The sequence below is a fragment of the Dama dama genome, chromosome X, assembly GCF_033118175.1.
Source record: "Dama dama isolate Ldn47 chromosome X, ASM3311817v1, whole genome shotgun sequence".
In the NCBI taxonomy this organism is placed as follows: domain Eukaryota; kingdom Metazoa; phylum Chordata; class Mammalia; order Artiodactyla; family Cervidae; genus Dama; species Dama dama.
The window spans coordinates 79,614,620-79,635,895 of NC_083714.1; the positions used below are offsets into that span (position 1 = coordinate 79,614,620).

Below are 21,276 nucleotides of genomic sequence, written 5' to 3' on the forward strand. Positions count from 1 at the left end.
TAGGTATCCAAATAGAATAAGCAGTTGCACGTACAAGTCTAGACTTCAAGAAAGTGTTTATGGTTAGAGATATAATGCATGAGACAAGTGCTCAGGGCTGGTGCACTAGGATGACCCAGAGGGATGGGATGGGATGGGGGTTTCAGGATGGGGAGCATATGTAAATCCATGGCTGATTCATAGCAATGTATGGCAAAAACCACTACAATATTGTAAAGTAATTAGTCTCCAACTAATATAAATAAATGAAAAAAAATCGACAATCTTCAGCATACAGATGGGATTTAAAGCCATGGAACAGGGTGGGAAATGGGAATACCTAAAATGTTGGGGAAGGTATAGGTCAAGGACTGAGCCCTGAAGTTCCAGTTTTTAGAGATTAGGAAGATGAAGGATGATATAGCAAAGGATGCAGAGAAGAAATGGCCAATGATGTAGAAAGAAAATGAACAAATGTTTTGCTCTGGGGGCCAAGTGAAGATAATGTTTTAAGAGACATGAACTGCTTCAAATACTAATGAGGGGTCCAGCAAGTTGAAGTCAGTAACAGCAGGTTTTTTTGCTGACAGGAAAGGTCCAGTGGAGGAGGAAAATAGATGGTGTGAAAGGGGCAGGCAGGAAGTGGAAGAACTGCAGAACAAGGCCTTTGAGTAGGCAAGAAAAGATGATATCCAGTGCTCAAAGCATTGGCGGAAGCAAGGTCAGTTCAGCCAAAGGGAAGTCTACCTGCATGTGGGTACATGCTCACATATTTTCACTGTTTATAGCCCCATGTCTCCACTACTTTCAAAGCTTTCATTTTTATAGAATCATATTCTTAAAACTTACTTTCTCCCTTGGGTTTTAAGCTGAGTAGATGGGAGTGATCTACTAGTGATCTTTGATTGAGATTCAGGTACAATCTCTGGTTCCCTTTACTTTGCCAGTGCTAGAAGCTAGATGGTGAAATAATAAATAGCATAGTTCAACGTTTTCCGTGGAGGACAGCATCACAGTCCCAGGTGTAGTACGTGGAGGGGGGGGGGTATTATTTTGTCTACCATTAGAAACCTCTCCAAGGTACTGAGCTGGCTTAGTCGCTGTTACAGTTGCACTTTCAAGTTCTTTGAAGTGTCAAATGTGGAATAACATTTTTACTCTAGGTTTTGAAGTATTTCCCATGTATTGATCATTTCCCATGCATGAGGCTATACTTCATCTCGGTTAAATTGCTAGCATCTGGTACAGTGTGTGGCTTAGAGTAGCAAAGCAGTAAATGTTTGATTTGGATAAGAGAGAAAAATGATAATTTCTGTCACTACAGGTCCAATATCCTCAGAGCGGGGTGGAAATGAAGTTAGCTTCGTACACTCTGCCTTCACTGCCTCACGTTGAGTCCAATAAGTGGTGTACGTCACGTATGTGAATACTGGAAACACGGGGTGTCATCAATAGTATGAAGACAACCAGCGGAAATACCAACACCGTAAGCAGGACAAGAGGAGAGCGGGGAGTTAGGGAGCGCAGTTGTACTATTTTATTTTAAACGGATTTTATTCCTGCCTCCAGCTTCTACGAGGCTAATGTATAATAGACTAAAACCCCTGCCTTAATATTTGTCACTAAATACCAAATGGGCGTGCCTCGGTGTATAGGGCACCTGCTTTTGCAAGCCCTGAGAGCAGGTATTCCTGGAGTCCTCCTCTGACACTGACTCCTCCAAATGCTCATGAGGGACCCCAGCTCTTGAATCCTTTATGGGACTCCTGCTGGCAAAGCTGCTCTGTTGACTTGCGAGGGCCTGCTGAGCATGTGTGAACAGTGCCGCGCATGCTCCGTGGAGCGCGCAGGTTTACCGAGGAGCTAGCAGAGGCTTTTACTACGTCTCTCCCGCCTTCCCCGCCCAGTAAGCCCCCCTCCCCTCTCTCCCAACCCCCACCACGCGATCCCTCACACCTCCCCGCCTCCCTCCCCCCGACCGTCCCCTACCCCCCCCCGCCCCCCCCGCCCGCCAGCTTCACCCTAGGCTGGGGAATCTCCATTGACGTTTGGGTGACGCTGCCGTGCCGCCGCGGTCGGGAGTTCCAGGCGCTGCACAGGTAACGCCGCCGCTGCCGCCATATTGACAGAGCTGGGAGGGGGCCCGAGGGAGCTGGGAGCTGGCGGGGGGGCGGGGGGGAGTCACCGCCGAACGACTGTCGCGGCGTTGGCGGCAGTGGTGAGCACAAACCGAGCGGCAGCTCTTTGAGAGGCAGCACAGAGTTGTCTTCTCTGTGGGGAGCAGCAGCCTGCGGTGGCGACGACCCCTCGCTCCGAGTCTTTGAGGGACCCCACGGCGAAGGCAGCTGTCGCTGAAGGCGAGGCTGGGGATCCCGGCGGTGGCGGCGGCGCGGTGGCAGGCAGGCTCCAAAAACGGGATGCGCGGCCGCGCGGGCAGTTGGCAGCTCCTGTTCGAGTGCTCCTGAAGGGGCGATGCTACCGTTCGCTCCTCAAGACGAGCCCTGGGACCAAGAAATGGAGGTGTTTGGCGGCAGCGCAAGCAGCGGCGAGGTTAGTGTGGTGGCTAAGAGGGGCTGGGGCCACCCCCTTCCTCCTCTCAAGACCGTTGCTGGGGTGCCCGGGAGAGAAGGGGCATGGGGCTGGGAAGCGAGGTGCCAGGCCAGGCCCCTTGAGGCTGCGGGGCGGCGGAGCACGCTCTGCCCGAACCGCGCTTTCTCTTGGGAGCCGGTGGGGATTGGGCGGCGGGCTCGGGAGTCAGGAGTAAGTGCAGCCCGGGCCGGGCTTGGCCTGGGGGAGTGTCTGCCTTGCGGGCCACGCCAGAGTTGTGACTAAGTTTCTTCACTTTTCGACCTGAAGTGGAACTGGGGGATACGCCAGGTGCCCGCGCCTGGCTCCACATGTCTCTCTTTCTCCGCTGCGCCAAGTGTGCTAGCTGCCAATTTGAGGGACAGCTGCTGACTCCAGCTTTCTATTGAACACCGGGTGCTTTAGGAACCCAGCGCAACAGAAACAGCAAGGTGACGAACTCTGGGGACATTTACACATAGGGATGAATGCTCCTTAGTTACTTTTCTCATTTCTTTGTGGCTTGTTATGGTTCTTTGTAACAACCTAAGTGGAGATTAACTGGAGGCAAGGTTTCTTTATCTACACTCAGGTGATGTTCTGCAGCCTCCTTGGCGGTCTCCTGAATTCTACCGCCCTCTTCCGCCCCTTCTCCCTTTGCCCAACTGCTGTCCCCGCCCCGTTGGTCAGTGAAAGAACAGGCAAAGTAAACTCCAGCCCTTATGAGAGGAATCTTTGGTAAGACAGCGAGGTTCAACCAAAATATTTTGGTTCGCCTCTCTTCCCGCTCTTCTTACTTCCGAAACTGTTCTGGTTACGCTTTGGTCAGCTGTGCAGTGAGAACTCAGATGTGCACAGGTTCTTTCTTTTTTTTATTATTGTTGCTTTGTTGTTTTTGTTGTTACTATTAGAAGCAGGCAGCGTTTAAACACAAAAACAAGATTTTGGGGGAAAGTCGGATGTTTTTCTGATAACCTAATCGATTGACAGCCTGGTAGTACAGTAGAGGCCATCACGATTACAGATCTCCTAAAATTTTGAAGGCCGAATTGATTCACAGTAGGATATTTTGAGGTAGGACTCGAAATCCTCCACATCTCTAGGTGCAGATTTGTCTTTTAAGTACTTGCTTCATCCTTAAAAATATACTTTGGATTGCTGTCTGTTTAATTTGTTCTTTTTCTTTTCAAATTTCCAGCTGAACTGGGGTTAAAATTACATGCCAGAATAACATTTAATAAGAAATGTAGTGGAAATATGGAAGAAGTCTAAAGTTGAACCCTCTCTATTTATAGGAAATATTTTACCAGTACACTAAGGAATTCCTAGATACATTTTAATATTCTACATCTCTTAAGAACAGGATAAATGAAGAGGGGTTTGTTTCTTCTTGGAATGTTTCATACTTGCAAGAATTTTCTAGAAGATTACTCAAGGGAAGAGGAATTTTGTTTAATTTGTGTATGTAATCTTTTGACTTATAGTTCTAGGCATCTGGTTTATAAAAACAGTTAAATGCTTGGATAAAAGGTTGGGATGGGAGGGGGGAACCATTCGCATGCTTGCTATTATTTTTTGTTAACTTTGAATGTAGAAATGTTTTAAATTGTAATTACCGCATATGGTTTTTTTTTTTTTATTGTTTGCAGTATGTTTTAGGTATTATAGAGATTTAACAATGGGTCTCTCTACCTCAGCAATTTGGAAAAATACTGGAGTGGAAATTGTTAATCCCTATGAAGTAAAACGAAAGGTGAAGGTAATGTGGTAAAGATAGTATTTCTGCCTTCTTTGTCTAAAACAGTTATGATTGGTTAGATTTAACCCTGCAAGTGACTTAATTAAACTTTTTCTAAAACAAATATTCTAGGTGAAAACTAAACACTATATCTGACCTGCTTAGACCTGTTTAGTACTCAGAAGAGGTTGTGTTTTTTGTTGTTGTTGTTGTTGTTGTTATTGATGTTTGTTTATAATGGCTTTCTTTTGATAAGGAGACACTTTTACTTCCCAGAATTTTTATTTATTTTAATTACATGTTTGTTGATGTTGGCTTTAGAAATGTTAACCATTGAATGTGAGCTTTGCAGCCCTGAATCATGATAGTTTTTAGGACTAAGGGTGCTTTCATTGTAGAATATATTTTTTGAATATGTGTTGAAATCCTTAAAGAAAATGTAAGTACGAATCTGTTAACTTTAATGTTAAAGGAAACTTTAATGTCTATTTCTGTGTGTGTTAAATCCTGATAAAATTAAAGATTGTATACACTATCATATTTTGTGGAGTCTTTTTCAACATTTTTTGCTGTCTTGTTTCATGGGCAGTTGTTAACCTTTGAATTATCATTCAGAAGTGTGATAATTGGTTGTTTAGCCTCTTAACATGTTTTTGCACAGGAAAAATATTATTAAGGATAGTTATGTTTTTATACCAGTGCACAGTAACGAGGTGTAATGATGAAGAGTCTAATCACTGTAACATTGTTCAATGGGAAATGTGTCAGAGGTTTCAAACAAGAATTAGATTGGTTCCAGTGAGAGGTGGAGAATGGGCCTGAAAGGGGAAATATCAGCTCTGTTGGCTCCTGAGAAAGAGAGGGAGAGGGGAAAATAGGATAAGCAAGAAACTTTGGTTGTGAGAGCTCTTGCAGGGACTGTCTCAATTAGGTCTGTTGGGAATAGGGACTTTAAAGGATATTATCCCTCAGGCAGCCATAATTTTAGCTATTACCTGAATTCCGTCAGCATCAGGGAAGAGATACAATGATGAAAAGCCTAATCACTGTAAAATTGTCCTGTGGGAAAATGTGTCAGAGGTTTCAAGTAAGAATTAGGAGGTGTGATGGGTGTTGGTCACCCCTGGACAAAGGTCATTAAGAATAGCCATGAAAAGTGGACTTTTCATGAAGTAGTGCCATGTACACAGTTCGTGCATTTTGTGTTTTGGTGAGAGAGTACTTGATTCCTGATGGAGTTTGTTACAGAATTTTCAAATTGTACATTATATCACCATATTATATTAAATATTTATTGGTACTTTTATATTATTTTTTAGCATACTGCTTTTGTTTAAGTTAGTTTTGAAAGTAATACAATTCATTGCTAAAACAGTTTGGGGCTAAAGCTACTGACTCTAAAAATTTAACTAGGACATCAGATATATGGCAGATTGGGAAAAACTGCTAATTTTAATTAATTTCATAAGACCCTGTAGTGATAGAGGAAAGAACATGGGCTTTGGAGGCCAGTTTAATCTAGGTTCCAATTTCACCTCCAACTTACACTAGCTCCACTGCAAGTTACCTAACCTCTCTGAGCTTCAGTTTCTTCATCTCTAAATGGGAGAAGAACTGTCTTCAAGAGCTGTTATATAAAAACTAAATACTTTGCTGTGTTTAATTCCTTAGCAAAATGATTTGCACATAGTGTGTATCCAGTTTCTTCTCTTTCCCCACAGTCACCTCTTTTTTCTGCCCTAAATTCTGAATTATTGTCTACTATATTAAAACCTTGGTATTTAGATAGCCATAGTCATAGCTCCAGTTTTCCTTATTATGAGTGGTTTTTCATAAAATCTCCTTCCTAGATCATTTCATTTAAGTATATTGATCACATTTGTAATGATAGGATGATTAAGGATGAAATACAAAGTTATATTTAGGAACACTTTGGGGGATAAGAAGAGGCAAATCATTTGTTATAACTAGATGTTTCATTGACATTTTTCTTATTCTGAACTTTTGTCATGGTAGGAATTGTTTCAGTTCATGAAGTGTTTATTGGATACAAGGCAGTTCAGTACATAGCATTGTAATGTGAAATGTCTAAAGATATACCATCCTGAATCCCGCCTCAACCCCATGGGTTTACATTCAGGTGGGCAAGATAGTCATATGCAGAAATTGCTATTATACTATAACACCATCAACAATGAGGTGGCCGTGGTGGTGGTTTAGGAAATAGATTCAGTAAGGCATTGTGAAAGAGGTAGAATTTGAGCAGGGCATTGGAGAGTGGATAATATTTTCACAGATTAAAGGCACCTATTTCTGGTGGATGAGGGCAGTGTAAGCAAAGGCATGGATGTGTTCTTGGAGGAAGGAGGAGTATGATTGGCTAGGATATAAGTCTATGATGTGAGAATGGGAATATAGTGTGATAGGAGGTATTCATCTAAAGGTAGGCAAGGCCCAGATTGTATGGGGCTTTTAAAGTTAGTTTAAAGGTTTTCAGTGTTCTGTAAATGGGAGCTACTGAAGATTTTTGAGATCATGAATGGCATGACCAGATCTGTGCTGGCAATAGCTGATGGCAGCGTGTAGGATGGATTGGAGTTGGGGAGAGACTGAGGGTGGGGAATTTTAATCAGTGAAAGTAATAGTGAGTTTTTTAACAAAGACAGAAGGCAGTGTAAAGGAGAAGACTGAGGGAGAGACCTTGCAGAGTTAAAATAGTTCAACAACTGATCAGATATTAGGGAGTAAGAGAAATTAGAAGTATTGTGGTAGGACTTAATTCAATATAACAGATATTTAGTGCATGCTTGCCAGTAAAAGTGTCTATGTTAGCCACTAGACTAGTATAAAGGTAAACAAATATTTGCAGCGTAGGGAGATAGAAAGCTAAAACAACACCGCCCCAGTAGTGTCTTAAACAAGAGCACACCACTCTAAAGGTTTCTGGCTATGCTTGGCATGCTTAAAATCTTTACTTCTAAAGGTGAATATGCTTATTACTAGCTGAAAGGTTTTTCAGTACTTTTAAAATAGTGCTTTAGCCTGAAATTTTTGCTTTATCAGTATTCATCTTAAATAGCAGCCCATGAGTGCAGAGGGCTGTGCTGAAAATAGTGACTGGTGCTTTTTTCTAGAATGCAATAAAGAGAACAGGGATATCTGTTTTTCTTATATACTCTCACCAGGTTTATTTGGACTAGAAAGAGGGGAGTGGCCAACAGGGCACTGACCCCAACCCACCCCTGATGCCTTCCCAGTTTTTCCAAGACTATCTTACTTTAAGCCAGTCTGGTCTGGAAATATTCAGGTCAGTTCCTTTAGGGCAGAGCCTCTGTATTTCCCTACCTTGATTTTTTTCTTCAAGAGAGGTAATCATTACCTCACCATTACAAAATAAAGCCTGACTTGGTTCTATTCCTTTTTCCATCCATATTGTTTCAGTACCACCCCTTTCAGTCTCTCTCATCTATAATTTTGAGAGGGAAATATGAGATTTTTTTTTTCTGTTCTTGTAATTTCTCTCTTGGTGTATTCTGTCATTATCTTTAGCCAGCAGTTCTCAAAGTCTGGTAAGTACTTGGAATCTTGAGGTCTTAACTTTTAGTACTTTGTCAAAATTTGCTGTATAATGTTTATACATTTATGTGATTTCCAAAGATAATTTACTGTTCTTGATGATGGTTTTATTTTTTTTTTGTCTATATTGTTTTCTTTTGGTTTGTTTTTAGGTGGGAAGGGAGTTGAAAAGAGATTTAATTAATTTTATTTTTGGCTCCACTGAGTCTTCTTTGCTACTTGTGGGCTTTCTCTAGTTGCTGTGAGTGGGGGCTACTCTCTAGTTGTAGTGTTCAGGCTTCTCACTGCAGTGGCTTCTTTTGTTGTAGAGCACTGGCTTTAGGTGTGCAGGCTTCAGTAGTTGCAGCTCGTGAGCTCTAGAGCACAGGCTCAGTTGCTCCTCAATGGCATGTGGGACCATTCCACACCAGAGGTTGAACCCACACTTCTTGCACTTGCAAGCAGATTCCTAACCACTGGACCACCAGGGAGGTCCCTGGAGAGAGATTTAGGGCTAAGTTTAAAACTGGCTTTTGTAGATAATAGAGATGTTTTCTGAATTGCCCTGGAGGCATTCTACACAACTGATTTTGCTGCTAGATTTTAACACTTATCTGTACATTTGAAGTAGGTCCTGCTGTGTGTGTGTGTGTGTGTGTGTGTGTGTGTGTGTGTGTGTGTGTGTATTGGTATGTGAGAGAGAGAGAGAAAGAGATTGAGAGGGAGAGAGTGTGTTTTGTTTATTCCTTGCTTCATTTCACAAAGTATTTCAAATGGTTTATAGGAGATAAGATCCAATAAAAATTATTTTGATATTCAGGATAAGAGGAAACAGCATAGAAGGTATGTGGAAAGGATGGAGGATGGGGTTGGAGGGTGAACTAGAACACAGATAAGATACTCTAAAGGTCTGCTACATATTTAAAATATAGTTGAATTTCAAATTTGTCCTTGATTTCCATGGGCTGGTCGTTTTTAGTTCTGATCGTACAACTGATGGGGCTTCCCTGGTGGCTCAGTGGTAAAGAATACACCTGCCAATGAAAGGAACAGAGGTTCAGTCCCTGGGTCAGGAAGATCCCCTGGAGAAGGAAATGGCAACCCACTCCAATATCGTTGCCTGGGAAATCCCATGGACAGAGGAGCCTGGTGGGCTATAATCCATGGGGTCTCAAAAGAGTCAGACATGGCTTAGTGACTAAATAACAACAGCATAGATCAGAGGTGCCTGGGAATTAAAGCAATTTTCTTTCCATGATGGTGTTTAACTCACAGAGATTCATATTTAACTAATCTGGTGAGTGTCTGGGCATCATTTCCCAGGTGATTGTGATGTACAGCCAATGATAAAGAGCCACAGCTCTATGCCAAAAGGAAAAATAGTCATGTAGTTCTCATTATCCAACAAGAAAAAAAGTGTCTTTCAATGCCTAAGCCAGCAACTAGCTGTAAAATAAATTTTCTGTGAGTTATGTGTTTTGTATGTTTTATTCTGTTGTTCTAAGATATGATGGGAGCAGAGGAAGTAGTTGAAGTATCTTGTATACTCTTTCTGTGTAGATTTGAGAAATTTCCTTTTCTATAAGAGAAAAAAAGGTTTAGTGACCTATTTTAACCTTATAATTTGGAAGCTAAATAATCTGCAAACCTTACTACTATATAAGGGGATAGTGACTCCATTGTGAATAAAATATCCCTTCACTAACAAAAATTTCAAAGGCAACAAATAATTATTCTTACTTTGGGACCTATCTCTCTTTCCTGTAAAGTGGTTGGGGACAGACTTTAAGAGGATATGTAGTAATTTTAACACCTAATGTAAATTTTTTACTCAAAAAGACATTGGAATCCATTCCATCTTAAATGTATCTCTTAAGGGAGAAAGAAACAACATTTATTGAACATGTATTATCTTTTCAGTTTTATTAACTCTTCAAAACAGTTTGGTATGAAAAGGTGTATCTTTTTAACAGATGAGAAAGACAAAAATCAGTGGAAGGCACAGTTGGAATTTGAACTGAGATAATTTTAAATTCATGTTTTTCCCTGTATATATTGTTTTCCCCCTTATGAAGGTTATATTGAAAATGAGAAGACATAGACAAGTTGTTGACAACCATATCAGATCAGTAAATCAGAACTGCTGATTGAATAGCTATGTTTACTCAAAATAAAGGTCAATAAAATCCAAGAAGGTTTTATGTAGACATAGACAAGTTAATTCTCAATTTCATATATAAAAGCATAGGACCTAGAATATCTAAAACAGTTTTGAAAAAACTAAAATGCAAGAAATCACTCAATATAGGATAGTAAGGCAGTAATAACAAATTAAGGCAGTGTGGTATTGGAAGAATAAACACATAGATCAGTGGAACAGAATAGGGAATCCAGAAATAGTACACTCAAATAGGCTCAACTGATTTCTAAGAAAAGTGCAGAAGAAGAATAAAGGTCTTCAATTTCCTCGTGTATAAAATGGAAATTAATGTGTTTATCTCTGATTATTTTGAGAAGTAAATAAAATAATTGTTCTTTGCATATACTATCTGACGTGAATAATAAAGTTATTGTTTTTAACAAAATAAGATTTAGGTGTCCTACACAAAGGACTTCTTTTATTCTGATAAATAACCCAATGGGCAATTTAAACTTGTGTCAGATTCCCCAAGGTTGTATTTTAATGAAATTACAAGGATCTCATATCTCTAAGAAATTACTACAGTGAGAATTACTACTAAAGAATACCATGTATTTATACATGCCATGTAAAAATGTGCATTCATTTGTACTACGCACAATACATGTATCTTTTGAAAGTAAAATTTTCCAAAGCATATGTTGTAGTTCGCATTAGACTAGCCAGATGACCAGTGTCTTAGCATGCGGAACATTTTGGAGCTATTTAGAACCATTAAAGTCATTAGCTCTGATTTCGACCAAGGAGAGTAAACAAATTCCTGCCTGAACAGTAACCAGGGAAGCTGCTTTACTGTCATTGGACCAAAGTTTTAAAATGTTCCACAGATACCTTCTAATGTACATATAATATTGATATGCTTAGTTCAACTCACAGTAACCTATCATTTTCCCAACTACCAGTCCTTTTAAAAACATGATGATACTTAGATTGGTTTTAATTGGTTCTAAATGTTATTTTGCATTTATTCAGCAAATGATCATTAAATGCCTGCATGTGTAGATTGTTGTGTTAGTTACTGGATAGAATTCATTTGCTTATTGTTCTGGGTTTCTGCCTTGAAAGCTGAAAACCAACTAACTGTATATCTGCCCATTCTTCATAATCACAAGGAAATGTTGGAAGGGACAGTATATTATGTCACAACAACCAACAAATTTTGGCTGATAGAAAACTTTAAAAAATTTTATTTTTTCTGGGATAATAATGTTCTAATTCCATACTCCTGTGAAATTACTCACAAGTTCACTGATAACTCCTTCTCCTTTGCTTTTCAAAAATATTGATAGTTTTAAAAGGTAGTAATAGATTTCCTCCTATTCAAATCACCTGTCAAGAGTGGAGCCTCTGTATGTATGGGAATTCTACTTGTGTCTTATTTTGCTTAAGGTACCTCTCCTTACTCCTGGCATTGGATTATGGCAGTTAAAGAGGATTATTCTTTGGAGGCATGTGTCCCTTTTGCTTTTATTTAGTGCTCTTCTACAGTCATTTTTGCTGCATGGAAGAGGAAACGTTTTTCCTAATGAATTGCCTTTGAATTGGGGTCTCTTAGTTCTTGACATTGAAATAATACAGAGTCTACAGATTGGTTTTCTGGGTTAACAAGTTATCCTTCAAGTTACTAGTGTTTGATTTTGTGTATGTCATCTCTAACTTTTCTGAGGTGTATACTAAAATAACTAGTAAAATTTTGAAATTAGGTTTATCCTCATTATTTTCATAGCGAGATTGTTCAAAAGCTGGATAGCAAGATCAGTAATACCTTATGTGACAAATTTTAAAATACTGTACATGTAAGCAGTCTCTGGGAATAATGGACTTGTCTAGATAACAATAGGGCTGACTTCAGCCTTTTTATTTAAACTATTGGGCTCTATGTTGCAGAAAGACTATTAAGAGGGCCATGGCATGACTGTTTTTCTAGAAATAATATATCTGAAGATTTAGAGTGATCTTGAATTAGGGTATTACTTTGAAGACTGATTCTAATTGAATAGACTTGGTAACTTTAGAGTCATCTCTTTTTAATTTGAGAGAAACAAAAATGTCATCATCATTGTTTCAGATTTTACATTTTTAGATTCTATGTTTTAAAAAGCAGTGTACTTGACTTTATTTGTTTTAAATACTTGTAACAGTATGGCACAAGTGAAATATTGAAAAAAATTTGGGTGAATTATGCCAGTTCCAAAAAGTTCCATTAGTGGGGTATTAGAGTTAATAGCATCTAAAAATCTAACATACTCTTCTTCCTGCCTTCAGGGAGATGACAAGTTTCTGTTAGTAAAATTATTGGTTTCAAAAAGCATGGAAAATAATCCATTCTGCTGGCATTTTTTTTTTCAACTTACAAGGATATAGGGGACGTTGGAGTAAAAGTAAATTGAAAATACAGGTTGAGTGTTATGAAATTGTGAACATAATCAGGGGAAAGCAATATTCTGTGTGTACTGCAGCAGTTATAAGACCATAGGATAGATAATTTAGTTTGTTCTTTCTTTGCTAGGCCAACTTGGTTCAGTTCAGTTCAGTGGCTCAGTCGTGTCCAACTCTTGCAACCACATGGACTGTAGCACGCCAGGCTTCCCTGTTCATCACCAACTGTTGGAGGCTACTGAAATTCATGTCCATTGTGTCAGTGATGCCATCCAACCATCTCACCCTCTGTCATCACCTTCTTCTCCCGCCTTCAATCTTTCCCAGCATCAGAATCTTTTCTGATAAGTCGGCACTTGCCATCAGGTGGCCAAAGTCTTTCAGTTTTAGCATCAGTCCTTCCAGTGAATACTCAGGACTGATTTCCTTTAGGATGGACTGGTTATATCTCCTTGCAGTCTCTTCCAACACCACAGTTGAAAAGCATCAATTTTTTGGTGCTCAGATTTATTTATAGCCCAACTCTCACATCCATGCATGACTACTGAAAAAACCATAGCTTTGACTAGATAGACCTTTGTTGGCAAAGTAATGTCTCTGCTTTTTAATATGCTGTCTAGGTTGGTCATAGCTTTTCTTCCAAGGAGCAAGCGTCTTTTAATTTCATGGCTGCAGTCACCTTCTGCAGTGGTTTTGGAGCCCAAGAAAATAAAGTCTATCACTGTTTCCATTGTTTCCCTATCTATTTCCCATGAAGTGATGGGACCAGATGCCCTCAACTTAGTTTTCTGAATATTAAGCTATAAGCCAAAAATTTCACTCTCCTCTTTCACTTTCATCAAGAGGCTCTTTAATTCTCACTTTCTGCCATAAGGGTGCTGTCATCTGCATATCTGAGGTTATTGATATTTCTCCCGGCAATCTTGATTCCAGCTTGTGCTTCATCCAGCCAAGAATTTCTCATGATGTACACTGCATACAAGTTAAATAAGCAGGGTGATAATATACAGCCTTGATGTACTCCTTTTCCTACTTGGAACCAGTCTGTTGTTCCATGTCCAGTTCTAACTGTTGCTTCCTGATCTGCATATAGATTTCTCAAGAGGCAGGTCAGGTGGTCTGGGATTCCCATCTATTGAAGAATTTTCCACAGTTTACTGTGATCCACACAGTCAAAGGCTTTGGCATAGTCAATAAAGCAGAAATAGATGTTTTTCTCAAACTCTCTTGCTTGTTCGATGATCCAGCACATGTTGGCAATTTGGTCGCTGGTTCCTCTGCCATTTCTAAAACCAGCTTGAACATCTGGAAGTTCACAGCTCATGTATTGTTGAAGCCAGCCTTGGAGAATTTTGAGCATTACTTTACTAGCATGTGAGATGAGTGCAATTGTGTGGTAGTTTGAGCATTCTTTGGCATTGCCTTTCTTTGGGATTGGAATGAAAACACCTTTTCCAGTCCTGTGGCCACTGCTGAGTTTTCCAGATTTGCTGACATATTGAGTGCAGCACATTCACAGCATCATCTTTTAGGATTTGTAATAGCTCAACTGGAATTCCATCACCTCCACTAGCTTTGCTCATAGTGATGCTTCTTAAGGCCCACTTGACTTCACATTCCAGGATGTCTGGTTCTAGGTAATTGACCACACCATCGTGGTTATCTGAGTCATGAAGATCTTTCTTGTGTAGTTCTTCTGTGTATTCTTGCCACCTGTTCTTAATATCTTCCGCTTCTGTTAGGTCCATACCATTTCTGTCCTTTATTGAGCCCATCTTTGCATGAAATGTTGCCTTGGTATCTCTAATTTTCTTGAAGAGATCTCTAGTCTTTCATTCTATTGTTTTCCTCTATTTCTTTGCACTGATCACTGAGGAAGGCTTTCTTATCTCTCCTTGCTATTCTTTGGAACACTGCATTCAATCGGGAATATCTTTCCTTTTCTCCTTTGCCTTTTGCTTCTCTTATTTTCTCAGCTATTTGTAATGCCTCATCAGACAACCATCTCGCCACTGTTCAGAAGTTGTTTTGTGGAAGTTTCTCAGCATTCAAATGATCTTTTGATGAAATTGTGGGGGAGAAAGTGGTCTGTCTGTCCTATTCCTCCACCATGTAGTATGAAATATGGCCAACTTGGTACTCTTGTGCATTTTTAAATGTTATGCTTCTAATTACTAAAAAATTAGATAGTTTAGATTAAGGTGTGGCAAACTTTTTCTGTTAAGAGCCAAATAAATATTTTAGAGTTTGTTGATTCTTATAACCTCTATTGCATATTTTTAAAACAGTCCTTTAAAATGTTAGAAAATATTTTAGCCTGTGTGTCACCATTTAGACAAATGGTTTTATTTATTTATTTTATTTTATTTTTTTTATTGTAGTGTTTTTTGTCATACATTGACATGAATCAGCCATGCATTTACATGTGTTCCCCATCCCGATCCCCCCTCCCACCTCCCTCTCCATCCCATCCCTCTGGGTCTTCCCAGTGTACCAGCCCTGAGCACTTATCTCATGCATCCAACCTGGGCTGGTGATCTTTCACCCTTGATAGTATACTTGTTTCAATGCTGTTCTCTCAAAACCTCCCACCCTCGCCTTCTCCCACAGAGTCTAAAAGTCTGTTCTATACACCTGTGTCTCTTTTTCTGCTTTGCATATAGGGTTATCGTTACCATCTTTTTGAATTCCATATATATGCATTAGTATACTGTATTGGTCTTTATCTTTCTGGCTTACTTCACTCTGTATAATGGGCTCCAGTTTCATCCATCTCATTAGAACTGATGCAAATAAATTCTTTTTAATGGGTGAGTAATATTCCATGGTGTATATGTACCGCATCTTCCTTATCCATCCTAGACAAATGGTTTTAGAATATCGTTTGCAAAGTTGTTTGTACTAATCTGCTGACAAAATTTAGGGTTAGGAGTCTAACTGAAAAAAAAAAAGAACATTTGAAGTAACTCCCATGGAATATATGAAATATCAAGAATTTACAAAGACTTATTTTGAAAAATATCTTATGAATGACCCAAACTGTGTATTTTTAAAATGATTTTGAAAGAATTGAATTTCTTTTGGCTTTTAGAATTTAAAATTGAGTCATAAATCATAAACAGAATGATTACTGAAAATAGTTTATGAAATTTAAGTTTCAAAGTTTTTAAATGTTTCAAGTAAGAACGTTAATAAGAAATAAGGAAAATCTCTGGTAGTTACTACTGAAGTTATTTTTTACATTTAATTCTTTCAGATTATAAATTCAGTCATTCCATTCCACAAAATTTTCCAGGATTAATTATGTTCTGGATAATACGCTAGATACTGGGGTTATAAAAAATCACAAGACATGATCCTTTTCCTCAGGGAGCTTACAGTGTGATTGAGGGATGGACAGTGTTTATGGATAGAAGTCTGTGTCTGTTAAGGTAGAAGGAAAAGGAAGCTATAACATTGAGTTTTGATAAAGATGAGCTGATGTTCAAAAACACAGGCAACCTGAAATGGTAAATACTTCAGAGATGATTCATACTTAAATTTGGACTCTGTATTTTATGCTTTGATTTGAACATGAGTGTGTTTTGCCAGCTAGTTTACTTTAGAACAGAGTCTCTTGTGGCTGCCTGCATGCTTAGTCGTGTCCAACTCTGCGACCCCATGGCCTGTAGCTCGCCATACTCCTCTGTCCATGGGATTTCCCAGGCAAGAATACTGGAGTGGGTTGCCATTTCCTTCTTCAGGGGATCTTCCCAATCCAGGGTTTGAACCCACGTTTTTGCATGTTTTGCATTGGCAGGTGGATTCTTTATGACTGTGCCCACTTGGGAAGCCCAGCAGAGTCTCATCATTGTTTTTAAATACATGACTAATACAGTAACTTAGAGGCAGTATACTCTTGTTCATCCTGAGAGTCTCTTTATTTATTTTTTTCATTAATTTTTATTAGTTGGAAGGTAATTACTTTACAGTATTGTAGTGGTTTTTGCCATACATTGACATGAATCAGCCATGGATTTACATGTGTTCCCCATCCTGATCCCCCCTCCCACCTCCCTCCGCATCCCATCCCTCCGGGTCTTCCCTGTGCACCAGCCCTGAGCACTTGTCTCATGCATCCAACCTGGGCTGGCGATCTGTTTCACACTTGATAATATACATGTTTCGATGCTGTTCTCTCTAAACATCCCACCCTCGCCTTCTTCCACAGTGTCCAAAGATCTGTTCTATACATCTGTGTCTCTTTTTCTGTCCTGCATATAGGGTTAGAGAATCTCTTTAAAAGGTAACTCTTTTAGGGGAATTCCCTGGAGGTCCAATGGTTAAGGCTGTGCTTTTGATCCCTGATCAGAGAACTGAGATCCCACAGGCCTGTATGCTACAGCCACACATACACACACACACACACACACACACACACACACACACACACACGGAGAGAGATATATATATCTGAACGGATATATTGAAACAAAATTCAGTTCAGTTCAGTCGCTCAGTTGTGTCCGACTCTTTGTGACCCATGGACTGGAGCATGCCAGGCTTTTCTGTCCATCACCAACTCTCGGAGCTTGCTCAGACTCATGTCCATTGAGTCGGTGATGCCATCCAGCCATCTCATTCTCTGTTGTCCCCTTCTCCTCCTGCCTTCAATCTTTCCCAGCATCAGGGTCTTTTCAGATGAGTCAGTTCTTCACATATGGTGGGCAAAGTATTGGAGTTTCAGCTTCAACATCAGTCCTTACAATGAATATTCAGGACTGATGTCTTTTAGGATGGACTGGTTGGATCTCCTTGCAGTCCAAGGGACTGTCAAGAGCCTTTTTCAACACCACAGTTCAAAAGCATCAATTCTTCAGCGCTCAGCTTTCTTTATAGTCCAACTCTCACATCTGTACATGACTACTGGAAAAACCATAGCCTTAACTGTATGGACCTTTGTCTGCAAAGTAATGTCTCTGCTTTTTAATATGCTGTCTAGTTTGGTCATAGCTTTTCTTCCAAGGAGCAAGCATCTTTTAATTCATGGCTGCAGCCACCATTTGCAGTGATTTTGTGCCCCCCCCCCCAAAAAAAAACAAAGTCTGTCACTGTTTCCATTGTTTTTCCATCTATTTGCCATGAAGTGATGGGACTGGATGCCATGATCTTAGTTTTCTGAATGTTGAATTTTAAGCCAACTTTTTCACTCTCCTCTTTCACTTTCATCAAGAGGCTCTTTAGTTCTTTGCTTTCTGACATAAGGGTGGTGTCATCTGCATATCTAACGTTTTTTATATTTTCCCTGCAATCTTGATTCCAGCTTGTGTTTCATCAAATCCAGCATTTCACATGATGTACTCTGCATATAAATTAAATAAGCAGGTTGACCATATATAGCCTTGACATACTCCTTTCCCTATTTGGAACCAGTCTGTTGTTCCATGACCAGTTCTAACTATTGCTTCTTGAACTGCTTAAACTCCTGGAGAAGGGAATGGCAAACTACTTGAGTATTTTTGCCTTGAGGATCCCATGAACAGTATAAAATAGAATTGCCCTTTCTTAAACCTTCTGTGAAGCAGTGACAGTGAGTGGTTATGTAGGTAATGTTTCAAAGGACTAACCTATTGGGGTAAAAAAAAAAACAACAGGATTGTGTATAATTAGAAAGCCAGAAAGATCAAAAGAAATCATTTTAAATGAATTTTGCAGGTGCTATCAAATTTTCTATAAGTAGTATGTTGACTATAAAGTTCAATCTAAAAGATTAAAAGCATAAATCTACTGGAGAAATGACCATAACTAGTAATAAACCTTTGACAATGTTTAATAGTTTAAAACTCAGGATGGAGATTAACCTTCTATGTGGAAAGCAAAACAAAAAGACTAATTTTTGGACATGCCCAACTAAAAGACTATTAGTGAAACTGATAAAGTAAGTGTGTTATAGTAAAAATATACAAAGATACTTTTCACTTCTCTCCAGTTTGTGATTCTTCAAGTAAGACATTTATGCATGGATATATATATATATGTGTGTGTGTGTGTGTGTATATATATATATATATATATATATATATATATATATTTAGGTTCAGTTCAGTTGCTCAGTTGTGTCTGACTCTTTGTGATGTGTGTGTGTGTGTGTGTGTGTGTATACTTTTATGGATTGACTTAGAAGATTGTTTTCAAGTTGAACAAAAATAGTTGTATTATTATTTAAGAGTAATGTTCCCACAATTGTATGTCGAAACTAAATCTGTTAAATTAGTAGCATATGATGATGTAGCAGTAAGTTTTGATTCACAGGTATGTTATTTTGTACATAGGTAGAATTATTCAACTTTGATTAATTGTTAACTAAAATGTTCCATATACTTTTTTCCTGTATTTTCTTTTGGCAGGAAAACATTCACACATCAGGCATTTATTGAGCACATGTGACACTGTGCCAGCTGCTTTAAGAACATAAATATTAATCCTGAAAAAAACGAGGGTTTTCATGATAACATGTTTTGTTTTTACACAGTGAGGTAAAGGTGGGTGTTTGGAAGCTGGATATGATGTTGCTGGATATGATGTTTCTAGGTAACTGCATGATTCTCTTGGAACAAATGTTCCTAAGGAACTGTTGAGCAATTTGTCAAGGTTTGTTGATCAAGCGGGGAAAGGGAGCTATGGATTTGAGTAGGTGAACAGATATGCTGGGAGAATAGATGAATTCTGCACAAGACATGGTGCAGTGATACCAGTAATATTGGAGATAGCTAAGGTAAGGGGGCCTCAGAATTCAGTGAGTAATCTGGGGTATACTGATGATATACCCAACGGTTGGTTAGATTTCCTATAGTGGCTAGACTTTGGGAAATGTGAACTAAGGGATTATTTTCCCAGGCGTAAGGGGTCTGGGTGGATATTAAGAGAAATAATAATAAAGTAACTGTAGTGAAAGAACTATCCCAAGAAAAGTCAGCCATTTTACAATATAGCGGAGTAAGGGTGGCTTATTTGCCTTGCTTAGTGAAAGAATCCCAAGCTGAATAGATTAATCAGATGGCCAATAATGGGAGCCAGAGGCTTATTCCTAGCAGAGTTCAAGCACGATCTGTGGTTTTCATAGAATTACCACCAACGGAGGATGCCCACTCTATGTACTAGGGCACAGAACATTAATAAACCTGTAGCCACAAGGAAGAGTCCCAAAAGTTAGCTTCTCCTCAGTCCTTCATTGTCAGAATTACGAGGCCAAAGGGTCAGAGTCAGTTCTTCTGAATTATCATTCTAGGTGTATACCTATTCATGAAAATTTTCACTCCTTGAAAATGTGTCTATAATGTTAGAAGAAGTATAATGAGTGTTAAGTTGATGCTTCATCAGATATTACAGAATAGAGGAGATATCACAACTCTGTGGTAACCACAATTAGAACAAGGGTAATCAGAGATATTTCACTGATGGAGATCATGAAGAATATTTGCTTGGTCCAGAGTCTTGGACGAGCCATCTATATCAGGTGTTATCTGCTTTATTTCTGGGTCTAATTTAGCTTTAGGTCCCTAACTGTTTCAGAGGCACATTCAGTTGGAGGAGTCTTTTTAGAATGTGAAACGAATTTGAGAATCAATGCTTTTAAGTTTAGCAGCACAGAGATTGGTTAAAAGTATTGTGATAGGACCCCTTTTTTCTGATCTGTAAGGAGTCTGTTAAAAGATGTCTTTTTCAATAAACATAGTCTCCTGGGTGTAAATTGTGGTGTTCTATACCTTCACCCCTTGGAAGTGAGATGTGGAAAGATTTTTCAACCAGATGGTCATTTTTCTTCAGAGTCTTAATGATATTTTGACAATAATGTAAAAGATCTCCCTTGACTAGAAGTGACTCATATGATCCTGATTCACGAATCTTGGGTCTTCCAGTAATTGTTTCAAATGTTTAATATAACTATGAGTAGCAATTTAAGCCAAGGAAGGCCAAAGGCCTTAGAGAGTTTTGCCAATTGAGTTTATAAATTATGCCATTAGTCTTTCCCCTAGACCAGAAGATTGGAGATGATCGGCACGGTGGAAATGGTAGTATAGGCCAGATCACAAACAGCATTTAGAATTTTTCCAGTGAAATGGGTACTGTTATCACTACATAATTCCAAGGGAATTCCTCAAGTAGGAATAGTCCTTTCCAACATTCCTTTGTCCACTGCAAGGGCAGTTGCTTGTCTGTAAGGAAATGATTCTAACCAATGAAAACACATACAAACCATCACAAGAACATGCATATTTATATCCTTGAGAGAGAGGCAGCTGGATAGAATCTAGTTGCCAGATAATGAAGGAACCAGGAGACAAAGGAAAGTGGCCTTGAGAAGTATTAGTAGCTTTTCCTGCAATGTACTTAGGACAGATCTGACACCTCTGACATATTTTGGTCACTACTGTGGAAAAGGTTTCCAAAAGTATTGTTTTACACAGGTTTTCATTTTATCAGTTCCCCCATGAGTCATTTCATATGTTAATTTTAATATGGTTGCTTGAGTGACTTCAGAAAGAGCAGAGCAGCCATTCGGCCCATAGCAAAACCCAATATGTTGATCAAATGTGTATCCTTCAGAGACCCACCTCTCTTCCTTATATGTAGCATGCAGTTGCCCATCTCTGGTAATATCCCTTAAATCTTGGGTGCCTGTCCAAGTAATAGCTAACATGGTGTAAACAGAATGACCAACAGGAGGTTCCTTTGTGGAGCCTGAGTCTTGTAATCTTGTAATTCTGCTGCCTTAGTAGTTTTGTCTACAAACTGGTCCCCTTTTCTTCCTCAGTGTTGTCTTTGGAATACACTAGGACCTTCATTATTGCCAGTTGTGACAGCAGGATTGTATCCAGTA

At 39.2% G+C, this 21,276-nt stretch overlaps 1 protein-coding gene across 10 annotated transcripts in view; it reads left to right on the top strand.

The window, feature by feature from the left end:
• The first annotated feature begins 2,159 nt into the window (after positions 1 to 2,159).
• RPS6KA6 (ribosomal protein S6 kinase A6) overlaps positions 2,160 to 21,276 on the top strand; it is a 174,080-nt gene continuing 154,963 nt past the window's right edge. For 5 of the 10 annotated variants that reach the window (XM_061135963.1, XM_061135968.1, XM_061135969.1 and 2 more), the window contains exon 1: positions 4,194 to 4,303. In XM_061135963.1, coding sequence (XP_060991946.1) covers positions 4,223 to 4,303 — 81 coding nt within the window. In that variant the 5' untranslated portion in view covers positions 4,194 to 4,222. Of the gene's footprint in view, positions 2,530 to 3,907; positions 4,006 to 4,193; positions 4,304 to 21,276 lie in introns of those variants that run through there. The other 5 variants (XM_061135966.1, XM_061135967.1, XM_061135964.1 and 2 more) reach the window with 4 other exon arrangements.